The sequence below is a fragment of the Hydra vulgaris genome, chromosome 03, assembly GCF_038396675.1.
Source record: "Hydra vulgaris chromosome 03, alternate assembly HydraT2T_AEP".
In the NCBI taxonomy this organism is placed as follows: Eukaryota; Metazoa; Cnidaria; class Hydrozoa; order Anthoathecata; family Hydridae; genus Hydra; species Hydra vulgaris.
The window spans coordinates 49,732,382-49,747,500 of NC_088922.1; the positions used below are offsets into that span (position 1 = coordinate 49,732,382).

The 15,119-nt window shown below is 27.5% G+C and overlaps 1 protein-coding gene across 2 annotated transcripts in view; it reads right to left on the reverse strand.

The window, feature by feature from the left end:
- Positions 1-714: 714 nt before the first annotated feature.
- Positions 715-15,119, reverse strand: part of LOC136078245 (popeye domain-containing protein 3-like) — an 18,844-nt gene continuing 4,439 nt past the window's right edge. For both annotated transcript variants that reach the window (XM_065793538.1, XM_065793539.1), the window contains exons 2-5: positions 9,379-9,902; positions 2,086-2,191; positions 1,248-1,479; positions 715-1,101 (exon numbers count right to left, since the gene is read on the reverse strand). In XM_065793538.1, coding sequence (XP_065649610.1) covers positions 827-1,101; positions 1,248-1,479; positions 2,086-2,191; positions 9,379-9,854 — 1,089 coding nt within the window. In that variant the 5' untranslated portion in view covers positions 9,855-9,902 and the 3' untranslated portion in view covers positions 715-826. The remainder of the gene's footprint in view (positions 1,102-1,247; positions 1,480-2,085; positions 2,192-9,378; positions 9,903-15,119) is intronic.

A 15,119-nucleotide genomic window follows, 5' to 3' on the forward strand; every position in this document is an offset into this window, starting at 1 on the left:
TTCAAAAAAACACACAAAGTGCGCACTACTGTTTAATTTATTATAATAGGGTACATAATTATTATAATTTATTATAATAGGGTACATATTTATTATAATTTTGATTAATAGGAGTTTACTAATTAATGATTTTAATTTCTTTTTATATTCTAATTTAATTAGTTTCGTATCAACTTTATTTGCACATTTAATTATATTTTAACAGAAGATTACTGAAATAATAATCGAGACTATTAGTGGGCAGGATTGAAAAGTCTTTTTTTTTCAAAAGGAAACCTTTTTAAACTAAATTCGAAATTCAAAAAAATAAATAAAAATGTTTCGAAGGGGGCAATAATACCTAACTTGCTACCTATAAAGACCTATTTAGTTTCAGGTAAAGATATTGCATGTGAAATATTAATTTTTTTGTTATAGCCATTGAAATTTGTGTTACGGAAGGAACCTATCGTTCCTTTCGTGATACAAGTTTTAAATGTCTATAACTAAAAATTTAGAATTCTACTAACAATGTCTTTTCTCAAAATTAAATAGATATTTATAGGTAGCTTGTTAGGTATTTTTGCCCCCTTCGAAACTTTTTTATTTTTTTTTTGAATTTCCAATTTAGTTTACAAAGCTCATTCATTTTGAAAAACTAGATTTTTCAATCCTGCCCTAGTGGAAACTAGGGCAGGATTGAAAAGTCTAGAGCGAAATAAAAACTGTAAACCGTAAACAAGATGTTTTTGTTAACAAAAATAATTAATAGTTATTTGTTATTTTGTATAAACATATTTATCTCATTATATCTCATTTTTTATAAATATGTTCATTTCATTATAAATTATATATGTGTTTCCTCTTCAATGATACTATTTCTTTCAATTGGTTTTAGCATTAGATTTTGACTAGGGGTGTCGAAGTATTTTTCTGATAGTAGACTTACTTTTTCGAAGTTTTCTGATAGCAGATTAATTTTTTCGGATTTTTCTGTATCTTTTGAAAATATTATAGAAAAGTCATTGCAAGCTTTTTTACCATTTTTCACGTGATCTTTAACGTATGGTTCGGAAATATTTAAATGAACTTCATCAGATGTAAAATAATTTTCAAAGTGTTCTAATAAGAACAATAATAATATTAGTTAAAGACTGTTAAAATTTATTCTAAAAATAAAATCAAAATTAAACTTATAAAAACTAAAACAATAACGATAACATTAATAATAAATATAGATGATCAAAAGGACTTAAAAAAATATCTACCGGTTGAATAATTTGTGATTGAAGATTTGCGAAGCTTGGCATCTTCACTAAGTAACTCAACACCATTTAAAATTAACAGTTTCTTGTGTACCTCAAGTAGTTTTTTACAAATGTCTTTAGCAATAAGAGCGTCGAATGCATTCTTAAGTACTGTGTCATTTTTAAATAACTGAAAAAGACTTTCCTTGTCCCATTTAAAAACTTGACAATCCGTGATTGCTTTTATAGACATCTTTAATAAAAGAAAAAAAAAAAATAATAATTAAAAGTGCTTATTTGATAAAATATGAAAACAAACCTTGAATGTATATAACATTGAAAGTATATAAAATTGATTTTTTTATGTTTTATGTTATCTAGAAACATGCAGATATCTGCATGTTTCAATATTTTAAATAAAACCAATTAACACTTTAATCGGTTTCCATACTGATATTATAGTTTATATGGAAATGTGCTCTACTACAAAAATGGATTTTAAAAAATCGGGAAAAATAAATGGTCCTTTTTTAATAGGGCAATTTCAATTTAACCGTTTATTTTGTATTAATTTTTTAACTGTATATTGAATGTAAATTTATTAATTTACGCAGTATTAAAAAAAAATTTATTAATTTTTGTATTTATATAAAAAAAAGATGCATCTTTCGCATGTTTTCAAAATTAAGATTTAAAACCAAATCGTATTTTTTTAATAACTAATAAAAATCAAATTCAAATTATTATATATTAAATAAACATACATTTTTTATCAAAACTTTTAACTTTTAATGAAAAATATAAATTTATTTATATATTTGTAAATATCGTTATAAAATAATATTTATTAATACTTTACTTGATATGAGCTTTTTAGTTCTTCAGTATTAACCCATTCCGGAGAATTTAAAAATTCCATAGAACTAACGTGACCTACAACGGTACCACCAAGATAAATCTCTAATCTAAAGATAAATCTCTAATCTAAAAATCCACCAAGATAAATCACTAATCTAAAAAAAATCTTCATAAAAGTAATCTTTTCATATTCTACTAAATAATATGTAAAAAACTTCAATTTAGTTATTACATTTTTCTCTCAAGTTTATTAACTTTTTAATAATTTTAGTTTATTTAAATATTTTGAATTTTAAATACAGCTTGTTAATTACTTTAAAAAACGCAGTTGATGTAATGTAAAAAGTCACCAATTTTATTTTGATTTTATTAAAAAACTATGAAGCACTTATTTTAGCAGAGCGCTTGTAAAGTTTTTGTTTAAAATAAACTTTAATACACTTCTTACATAATTTTCTTTACTTCAAACAACTAAAAGCTCTTCTTTTGCCTCACTTAATCGTTCAAATATCGATAATAGAATATCAAAATTCAGGGCAATGATCCAAACTCTTGTCAGTTTGGAATCCGCTTTGCACATCCAAGCTCTATTGTCTAGCTATATAAAACGTTGGCAGTTCCGGTACTTACGTATGGTCTTGAACTTTGCGATTATAAAGACGTGTTAATGCAAAAGCGAGATATAGTAGGTAGGAATGCACTTAGGTCACTCTTCAATGTTTCCAAACACAACAAAAATTATATTCATTCTTTGTTTTACATCCAAAATGTATCAACAATCTTACAGCAAAGCATGTTAAACTTATTTATTTGCATATTGAGCAATAAAACAACCTTGGATATTGTAAATTCGCACTTTAAAAACCAACTCGCAAGGCCCCCTTTTTTAGATGATGTCATAGGCTTATGCAATTGAAATAAACTAAATCTAGAGAGTCACGGCTTTCTATAATAACAGGCCTTGACATCTTGCAATAAAGTCGTTTTACTTTAAAGTTTAACTTTAAAGGAGGAGGCTGAATAAGTGCGAATTTCATAACTGCGAATCTGCATAAGTGCGAAGCAGTTGCAAAGACTGGCATAAGTGCGAACTGGCACAAGCGCGAACTGGCATAAGTGCGCCGAAAGAATTTGCAAACATTGGCATAAGTGCGAACTGGCATAAGTGCGAACTGGCATATGCGCGAATCAATTGCAAAAACTGGCATAAGTGCGAACTGGCACAAGCGCGAACTGGCATAAGTGCGCCGAAAGAATTTGCAAACATTGGCATAAGTGCGAACTGGCATATGTGCGAATCAATTGCAAAAACTGGCATAAGTGCGAACTGGCACAAGCGCGAACTGGCATAAGTGCGCCGAAAGAATTTGCAAACATTGGCATAAGTGCGAATTGGCATAAGTGCGAACTGGCATAAGTGCGAATTGGCATAAGTGCGAACTTGCCAATTCGCCACTTATGCCAATTTGCACTTATGCCAATGTTTGCAAATTCTTTCGGCGCACTTATGCTAATTCGCGCTTGTGCCAGTTCGCACTTGTGCCAGTTTTTGCAATTGGTTCGCACTTATGCCAGTTCGCACTTCTGCCAGTTCGCACTTATGTCAATGTTTGCAAATTCTTTTGGCGCACTTATGCCAGTTCGCGCTTGTGCTAGTTCGCACTTATGCCAGTTTTTGCAAGTGATTCGCACTTATGCCAGTTCGCGCTTGTGCCAGTTCGCACTTATGCCAGTTCGCACTTATGCCAGTCGCACTTATGCTGATTCGCAGTTATGAAATTCGCACTTATTCAGTCGCTCCCTTTAAATGCCGATTTCTCATACTGTGTTTTCATCTTTTAACTTTAGACGAAAGTTTGCGTTTGCGTTTTTTTAATAAATCTTTTTAATTCGATTGGTTTATAAATTAGATAGCGCAACTTTGAGACGTAAAAGTTAACACTGTAAGGCAATATTGTCGAATTAATGATAAGATATTTTAATAATTAAGATGCCTTTAAAACGCTGTGTGTCTCTTCGCAAGTCAAACTATCACACAACTACAACATAAATATCAATTTATAAATTCCCAAAGAATTCAGAGGAGAGAAAAAGATGGAATGATGCTATCCCAAGAACAGATTTTATTGTTTTAGACTATACAACAGTATGTCGACTGCATTGGCCAAATAATGCACTTTTTTAAAGCAAATACGGAAGCAACGGCCTTTAATCCCACCATCTGTTTTTAAAAATATTCCGCCTAGTTGTTTACACACACCAGCAAGTAAAGTTATAAAAACTGTAACTTCGAGCGGTTTTCAAAACATTCTATCAGATGAGTTAAATGGCTTTCTAAAAGAGGATGAACTTATATTTGGCAATATTCAACCTTTGTTAAGTGATAATAACGACGTTATTGTTTTCCAGCTTAATAAAAAAGGTTTTCACATACAATCAAAAATGTATAAAATTGGTGTTCCATTGTTTTTTTTGAAATTTTTAATGATTATTCATTTGTAGCTTATTATTATGGCACAACTTGTAATATTTCATTTTAGCTGTAAACAAATTTTAGTTAATAAAAACAAAATCAGCTTTATTTGAAGCAGTTAGATTTTTAAAAAATTAAGTTTGCATCAGTCAAATATTCTATTCGAGCACCTTAATGCTATAAGTTAATGTAGGTGAAGTTTTATATACTCCAGATATTATATGTAGAGCATATGAGTATTTTGCTATGCGACATATATGATCATTTGTGTATTTACTATAAGTTGCCAAGTATATGGACTTTGACACGATTGACTTCAGAAAAAAGCTCAATGGAGGACCTAAGTTTTGTAAATAGTATTTTTATGAATTTAGATCCATTGAAAAGAACTTCCAAATTTCTAATTTATTAGATTTATGTCAAAGCTTCATTACTTTACCAAAGAGGTTGTTTGGTCATGCAGTGAAACTACCCTGAATAGTTAGTTCAAACAATTTTATCATTTATGATTAAATGAATTTTTAGAGGTCCAGAATTTATAAGTACAGCTCAACCTGTTGCAAATCTTTACTCTGAATTTCAGTTTGCTCAATGTCAACAAATTGTTGATACAATAAATAATATTGATAATAGTTAGACACCGGAAATATAAATGCTAGTGAAATGTTTAAACAGTTGATAGTAAACCATGATTAACAACATCAGGTATATATTTATTGTATGATTATGTGCATCTCTTAAAATCTATACAAAACAATTAGTTGACAGAAAAGACTGGCGAGCTACAATTTTTGCAATGGAGAACTGGTTTTGGCTTAGTGGAGTGATTTGGAAACTTTATATAAAACTGAGTGCAATAGTCTTTTTAAACTCTCTAAACTTACAGCTAAATCAGTTTATTCGAAACCAATATAGAGACAATTTGTAAAGTTTTGTTTGTCTGTTTTTTGCAAAGAAACAGTAGCTACCATAAGAACTCATTCAGAGATTGAAAATAAATCATTTGAAGGTATTGCTGTATTTATTGAAAAAATTATTTCTTTTTGGAATATTTTTAATGTCAAAGCACCTGGTGCTGGCAATTGGTTTAAAAAGAAATTATGTGAAGAAATCCACTCAACTGGTGATCAACAGTTACAACTGCTACGAGATATTGCTGAACTGTCAAATTTTATGAAACCTACAGGTAAGCGTGTAAAACAGCTTACGTTAGATACTAGCAATTCAATAGCGCATACATGTTATGGCTTAATTGATCTCGCAGAAACTTTGTTGAGTGGTGGAGCAAAGTATGTCTTATTAGGTTGGTTTTCAACAGATCCACTTGAAAAAGCTTTTTCTAAGCTTTGACAGGGATCTGGAGGTACTTACTTTATAAACGCTAAATCTGTAATTGAAAAAAATTATATTCAACATACTAAATTGATATTACAACTTGACATTCCTGTAGATGGTATCAATGGTCATACTTGCGACACATGTTGTAAAGATATTTCTCCTGATGAAAAAGAACTGCTGGATAATATACATGATCTTGAAAGCTCAATTAATAAATCTAAATTAGTGGTAATAGTTTATATAACTGGCTATGTGCAAAAAAGCAAAATAAAAATGATTATAAATATGGAAGTTATCTAAATAGCCTAAACAGAGGCGAGCTTGAAATTCCTTCTGATACTCTTGTCCAATGGTCAACATTTTGCTTTTTATTTGTTCAAGGTGCTATTTTATTCAGAACATTTTGTGTTACTCAGTTTCAGTTCACAGCAGCTAAATATAAATTTAAAATCACAAAAAAAACAATGCAGAATATATTCTAATATTTAACTAAAGAATTACGCACAAACTACCCTCCCATCATTAGCGAAGAATCCAAAATGAAAATTCTAAAGCCATCATAGTTTATGTGAAAATTAGTTTTATAATGTTTTATAATTTATTATGCTATTTTCTTGTTATGTTTTTTATTTCCTCTTTAGTCTTTATGTCTCTCAATGTGTTTGGATTAGTAAATATTTACCCTGTTGAGATATATTGATAAAACCTATTTTTTGCATGAATCGATTTTTGTTAGTGTTTTTTCTTGTTAGTGATTTTCATTGTTACCTTTTTTTTTAGTTTTGCTGTTTGTGTAAGCAAAAAAAAAAAATTCAGTTATCTTTCTAATATATAGATATATACATTGTTATGGTTTTGCTTGCTATTGATATTATTTAGTATTACATTAATATTCTTAATGAAATTTTAGATACGAAAAATATAATTGACTTTTAACAATTTTTTGGTTTTCCTTTTATATTTCCGTCTTAATTAGAGATTTTTATTAGAAAATATAGACTGCTATTACACCCTTACTTAATATAAAAACAATAAAAGTACAAGTGAAAGTTAAATCAATCTTCAATTTTTACGGCGTTTTGCGCGATGTCAAGGCCGTTATTATAGAAGGCCGTGTATAGAACTTAATGCAAAACAAAAAAAATAAAAATTATCGTGTTAAAAAATATAATTCTTAAAAAAGATCTTCAATAGTCAAGCTATGCAATTGAGTTTTGGAACTCATTGGAGCAAAGGAAAATCTTCAAAGATATTTTTGAAGTAAATATTTCAAGATAAACGTTATAATTATTTACCTTGCATTATATACAGTGGGTGATTAATAAATATAAATATATCATTTCTGAATAATAAAATTGTTGCTGTTTTTAATAATTTTTTTTTCGTAATATTATTATTTGTAACTACTCAAAAATTACTGATAATAAAATACAAGGCATTTAACCCGTAGTAAGCCACGTCGCTTTAATGATCGTACCTTCACGCGATGGAAAAAAAAATAACTAGCGTTGTTATAGTAACAAAGCAGCCTAAATTAGGCTGGCTATGATTTTGAGACGTTAGATTAATGAATTTTTTAAAAATTATTTTAATGTTTAGAAAACTTTTTTGGACGAATGTAACTGCTTATATCATAGCAAAAAATTTCTTTGGACGAGTGTAATTTGGTTTTAGTTGAGTTTAAATTTTAGAAAGTTTTTTTTTTTTTTGGAGATAGCACAAAAAACTCTAACTACTTTGTTGAATAATTCATTAAATTTATAAGAGTTTTTTGTATCAACCTGGCAAAGCAATCCAAACTAAAAAAAAAAAATTAAATAAAAAGAAGTTTTAAAGATTTAAACTTAACTAAAACTAAATCCACCATTTAACAAAATATTTCTAACGAAGTGGAAAGATACTATTCTTCAACACAATCGTCATAATTTAGATTTTTTTTCTTCTGATATTTGTAGTAGGGGAAGTCTGGGCATAACACCATAGGGAGGCACAACTGTTTTTTAGCATTTCCCTTTGAAAAATGTTATCTAATATGGCAAAAACAATACCCCGCGTAGGTAAAACCTTTTCCTTCATTTCACATGTGTCAAAAGGAGTGCCCGCTCAGTTTCTGAGAAATTGTACATAATAATGTTTATTTTGATAGAAATATTATATTTACATCATTTTTTTCCAGACCTTCCTTTATAATAAAATAAGCAATATTTGATTTTAGTGTTAAAGATATGTGTTATCAGCATTATTTCATCAAGTGAAAACCATTTTTGGTATCAATCTAATTAGCAAGCTATGAAACTGTATTCTTTCTAAAAACTGTCTTCTGGGGCAGAACCTAATAGATGCACAGGAGGCACAACCGCATACTATTAATATTTATCAAAGTTAGGTAATTACGAATAACTAAAATTACAATCGTCACACTTGGACGAGTTCATGTGAAAACTTGAATAGAAATAATTTTGTTTTGAGATGATGGAAATTAGATTTCGTATTTTTTTTAATTAATTTTTATAAATGAGTTTTTGATAATAGTATAAAGCTAAGAGTATAAATCGATATCTTGTTATATTTAGGTATATCTGGTGATTATTATATTATTATATATTGCAGGTATATAATTGTGTATTTCTTAATTTTTAAATATATATATATATATATATATATATATATATATATATATATATATATATATATATATATATATATATATATATATATATATATATATATATCGAATGAGAAAACTCGACTGTAAATACAGAGAATGCCTACACAGTATGCAAAAGTGGAGTTTTTAATACAACAGAGTTTTTGAATAAAACAGAAGCACCGCTAAAGCAGAATAGAAGTAGAAATACAAGCAGAAACATTCATGAAAATATAAATGAAGTTATCTCAACCATTTGTATTTAAATTGGCTCAAAACTAAATCTACGTTTTATTTAATTTAAAAGTTTCAATCTTTCTTTTCTATCCTGACATAAATATTTCATTTTTTCAAAACCAAATATACTTACTCATGATTAAACAAGAAAAAAAGCTGACAGTAACAGAAATAAAAATACCGTATATAGAAATAGAAACAAAATACCCAGTTAAATACAGTTACATAATTTTATGCGTTAATTACAAAATTACCGCATAAAATTGCGGTTTAAAAGTACAGTATTTGTTACCGCATCTTTGTAACGTTTAAAAACGGCATAAAAGTACAGTTTTATCTAAATATATAATATTAATTAGTTAAAGAATTTTGAAAAACTTAAATTTAAATCAATTTTCATTATTACAAAGTTTCAAATTGCGCTTAAGTATTCTATCCAATATTTAAAAAAGGTTAGTATTTTGACTAAATTTTGAGCTATTATACTATATATTATTACTCTGAGATCTTGTCATTTTTTTAGGCTGTTAAGCCATTAGAAACTTTTAGAAGCTTTATTTCAGAATTTAAAAAACAGTTTTATAGTTTAAAAAAGTTACCTTCCATTAGTAACTAAATAGATTCCTTTCTTTTGATTTAAATCATCTTTTGTAAAATGTTCTCCGATTTGAACAACTATATTTTTAGATAACTGCGAAAATTTGCAGTACTGAAACCGTTCAACGCCACATGTTTTAAACGCTTCCACATATAAATGTTCGTGTTCAGCAGAGAATCTTTTAGATCTAATTTTTACCAGTAAGTAAAGAATATGTGCAGCGTTTACTAACGCAAAAATTAAATTCCATATCAAGCAATCAAAAGAACATATAATTAATCCTCCCCATATAGCAAAGCACAGCCCAGCTAACGTTAAAGATAATTTTAATTTAATAAAACCCCATGCATTTATTGGTTTAATAAAGTAGGTGAATACTAAAAATATATTAGCCATCTGAAATAAAAATTGATTGACTGGAAGCCATTTGCAGTTCAAATTAAATTCGATTGATAATACAGAATCGAAATATCCCATATCACTAACTTTTTAACCAATTTCTCCAAAATTCTGGTTTTAATTTATCTAAAAGAAAAATAATTTATAAAAATACCTTGAAAAATGACAGATTAAAAAGTTTGTTAAAAACTCTTGTAAGACTTAGTGGTTAGCCCCTAACTATATTACTGTATAATTAATAGCTTAGTATGTATTGTTAGTTGCTAATAAATTTACAGTATCTGCGTTTTATAATAAAAAGGAAATTATAAGCCTATCCCAGTCCTCCGAGCCAATACATCTAATTTCACTTTCTGTATTAAAACTCGTATAGACACGTATTTTTTTACCACCAGGCGTAAACCGAAAGCACGTTGATTTCACGGGCAATTTTATTCGTGTTTTATTAGGTTTTAAATTTAAATGTCGCGTGCTTTTATGACTGGTTTCACATTCCTTACGGAAAGTTAGTATAAAAGTATACAGAGTTTTCGTAACAAGTGAGAAAAACCAAGTATTCCTTTTATGACTGGTTTACATTCGTCTCAAAAACTAAGTATGATATTATACTAACTTTTCGTCAAGAATGTGAAACCAATTTTCGAAGACTTTCTTTAAGCTCATTAAGACTTCGCTTACGCTCTAAATTAAACCCTTATCATGTTAATATATTAATTAAAAAAAATCTCAAAATTTTAAAAAAGTGACATCCCGTTTTTGCTCGAGTTCCTCATTAAAATTAGGCTTTAAAACTTCATAAAACACGTATTAAACTTGAATAAAACTGCCCTTTTGATCAACGTGTTTTTAGGATCGTTACAAACACGTGTCTATACGGGTTTTAATTCTGATAGTGAAACTAGATGGGCCAGCTGGGTAATATCCTATTTTGTGCTTTCATAAATTGTAATAATTTACTTCACGGTTAAAACCCTATTTTTTGACGCGTGTTATTCTTTTTGTTTTAAGGGGTTTTAACACGCAACAGAAACCATTCGTAACTTTTAAAAGAGTTAAACCAGATGGGATGTAACTACTTTTTTTTGCAACGTTTCAGATACCATATTTTAAACAGGCAAATTTTGTGCCATTTGTTTGCATCAACAAGGTAAGTTAATATTAAAAAATCAAACAAAGAGGTTTTCAATTAGTTACTTTACAAACAAAGTTTAATCTAAATGGAGTTCTACTTACCAAAGCAAGCATAAGTTTTTTTAGTTAAATTGTTTACAAAAGCATAAAGCTTGTGAATGTAAAGTTGCGTGAGAACTTTTATGTGAGAATGAATGTGGTTAATAATGTAACTGAAAATTTGAACACAACATAGAAGCTCTAAAGATTCGCCAGAACTGACGTAAATAAGATTTGTTATAAGTTTGTAAAGTGTTGGATGTTTAATAAATAATTAGTATGTAATGTGTTGGATTGTATAATAAAAAAGGAATGATATTGTTAAATTATTATTTATATTGCTTATTTATTTATAAAATACCCACAAGGAAGCCCTTAAAAAAAAATTTTTTTTAGAAAAAAAAAAACTTGTTGAATTTTTTTTTTTTCTTTTTTTTCTTTTTGCTTTTTGGGTAATGCGTTACAAAATTTTTTTTATTTCAATTTTCGTGCTTTTTTTGAAAAAGTGTAAGAAAAAATAATTTTGTGTATCGGCTCACCTTGTGTCTATAAGGATTGCTAGAAATCAATGAAAAGTTCCAAAATAGGAGAAAAAATATCAATCTAAAATGTCGACAATGCTACCAGCAAAAAAATTACGAAGTGGTTTTTACATTAAAAATTGTATTTTTTATTTTATGGCCAAAAAACTGTAAAATTTGAATTAATTTAAAAAAATAATTAAGATTAAATTTTTTGAAATTTTTTTTGTTTTTTTTTTTTAGTTTTATGAGAATTGCCTTCTGAAAAAAAAATATTTTTTTTATATATTTTCAAAAGAAATACGCGGAAATGTAATTTTCGGATATATTTTGCATCAGTAACCGCTAGAAATTTCAAATAAATTCTAAAATAGTTTTAAAATGGTGCCAACAAAATTGTTGTGAAGAGAACTTTTTAAATAAAATATTCAAAAGTTTTATTGTGAGCTCAACCCAATAGAAATGTATTGGGCTCAACTCAAAACCTATTTTAGAAAGATCAATAATTAAAGCAATAATGGAATGTTAATGAAACAAAGACCGCTTGAGTCAAAAAAAAAAAAAAATGAAAAAGTGACGTCAACGATAAACTTTAGGGGCTTTTTTTTAGAATCGTAATTGTTTATAAAACATGAGTTATAAGTGATTATAAAGATGAGTTATGAACGAATATTTAAAAAAATTTAAATTTGGAGATAAAACAAAATTACATAGAAAAACTACTTAAATTTAAAAATTTTTTAATTTCTTTTGTTCGTTTTTTTTTTTTTTTTTTTGGTACTGTAGAAATTGTAAGCAGTTAAGCAATCACTACTTTATGTATTAAAACTTCTAGTTTATATATTTACGCCTTTACAACAAAATAATTGTAAATTAAGATTTTATAAAAATGGTGATCAGTGATAAGCTTGCTTAGCTATTTATTTTATTGTAAATGTATGTACATGAAAACTGTATTTATAGTGAAAGTGAAATGAACTAAAAAAAAAAAAATTTAAATCGAAGCTAGTTCTGAATTTTATTAAAGAATATTTTTGTTAAGAAACCGCAAACATAGTGAAAAATTAAACTCAAGAAAAACCTTATTGAAAAATTAAATCAAAGGAAATAAAACACTCCATTTCCTTTGATAAAATATGTCTAATGTCTATTGCTGCAACACAAACAGGGTATCGTCTAACTATATTTATACAGTTACCATTGTTTTCATTTTTTTATTTTTTTTTATTTTTTTTTTGAAATTTCTAGCGGTCATTGATGCAAACCATATTCAAAAATTACTTTTCCGTGTATTTCTTTCTAAAATGTATAAAAAATTTAATTTTTTTTTTAGTAACACAACTCTCATATACAAGTATTTATATCTGCGCATATAAAAGCGCATATCTGAATACATATATACTCGTACTTTCACATTCAAATTTACTATTATTTTCACATTAAAGTTTACTTTTTATTTTTATTTTTATTTTTTTTTATTCTTTCTTGATTTTAAACTACATTTGCTAGTTTGTATTTTTATATTTATATTGTAAACATATTTAAGAAGAGTGATAAATAAAATTATTATATATATATATATATATATATATATATATATATATATATATATATATATATATATATATTTATATATATATATATATATATATATATATATATATATATATATATATATATATATATATATATATATATATATATATATATATATATATATATATATATATATATATATATACATATATATATATAAAGAGAGAGAGAGAAAATTTCAAAAAATTTATTTATATTAATTTTTTTTAAACTAACTTAATTTTGCATTTTTTTGATCATAAAATTAAACTAAAATTTTTTACGTAAAAACCGCTTCGTAAATTTTTTGCCGGCAGCATTGCTAACATTTTAATAGATCGTCTGCGCTTAGTATACGAGTGGTCAAACACTTGGTTACTTAAATTAAAAATTTTTAAATGTTGTGTTATCCATTGTGGTTAAACCAATCCTACGTACAGTTACTTTTTTGCAAAAAAAAACAAGGTAAAAATAAAAGCCTAAGAAGCTCTACTAAAGAGCGTGATTTAGGAGTCATTTTTACATCTAACCTCATATGAAGCACACGTATTTAATCAGTTGTCTCCAAATCTCTACAACTCCTAGGTTTTCTAAAATAGACATTCACCGTTATTGATGATAAAATGGCTCTCAAATTATATAAAGTGATTACCAAACCTTAAATATGCAGTGTCTGCTTGAACCCCGTATTTAAAAACAACGTAAATCAACAAAATGGGCTTCAAGCATGAGACATCTTCAATACTACAAAAGACTAAAGAGACTAAATCAACTACCACTTGAGTTTCGGCGCCTACGGTGCGATCTTATCTAAATTTTTAAACTAATACATCTAATTGATATAAATAATAATATATATCAACCATAATTTTTTAACTCCTTGTCACGTGGTCACCATCTTAAAATAAGGCAAAAATATGTTCCAAACTGTCTTCTAAGACACAACCAACTATATAATAGATCAGCAAATTACTGTAATGAATAAAGGCAATATTACAGGTGTGTGTGTGTGGGGGGAGAGAGGTGTTCAATCCCCCTCCCCTCCTCCCCAAAAGAAGGCGATTTTCAAGTAGTAGTCGGTTTTTTTAGTTGGGAGAATTGGGACAGCTTAAATTTGTAATTAGAAATGGTGCGTAAATACTGTTATTTAATGTAAACAATTTTCTTCCCCTTTATTTGGCAGAAATTGCTTTGTTTCCCTGCGTGCGCTAGAAGCCCTAATTTTAAAATATTATGGGGTGAAGTGGGACAGAAAAAAGAAATATTTATGCCCCGTTTCTTCCCGTCGCCATTTGATTATTTCGATTGGTGAAAGCTTTTGAACATTTTTATGTTGATTAGTTGATTTTATGATTTTATCAGTTTCTATTCAATAATTTGTACTAAAATGTTGTTTTAAATTTATTTGTCCCACTTCTACTCACACATGTCCCGCTTTACCCCAATAGCACGGTTTCTCTAAAATCGAAAATTTATATACTTAGTTATAATTGGTTGGAAACCTAAGGTTTATTTGTAAAAACTTGTTAGGTTCAGTTTATACATCAGATAAAAAAGATATTGCAACTACCCTTAAAAAAATTTACGTGCCCCACTTCTCCCCACTCTACCCTATGTATATTTTACGGCTGCAACTATATTAACAATAAATAATTAAAAAAAAAAGTTTTTTTTTTCTGGGAAAAAGATTTTTTTACGGCCTTTAACCCATTTGGGTTTTTTATAAATCAAACCACGCGTCAGAAAATACTTTTACTAACAGATTTGGAACGACCACATTTTAATTAACTAAAAAAAATTATCAATCTTGCTCAACATGTGCATTCATGATGTTGTGCACTCTATTTGAAAATATTTTTTTAAAAACACAATTACTTTGTGTTTTATTTATTTACTGTTAAATTTACCAATAACACCTTAATAATAAAAAAAATTAAAAAATTTTAATCTTAAGTGTGTGAAAAGTTTAAAAACAAGTTCAAATAAAACGAAAACTATAATTCTAATCATGAGTACCTAATTTATTATATCTTTCTTTTAAAATATATTTAAAAATTGCGTTTGTGTGCGCTCAATA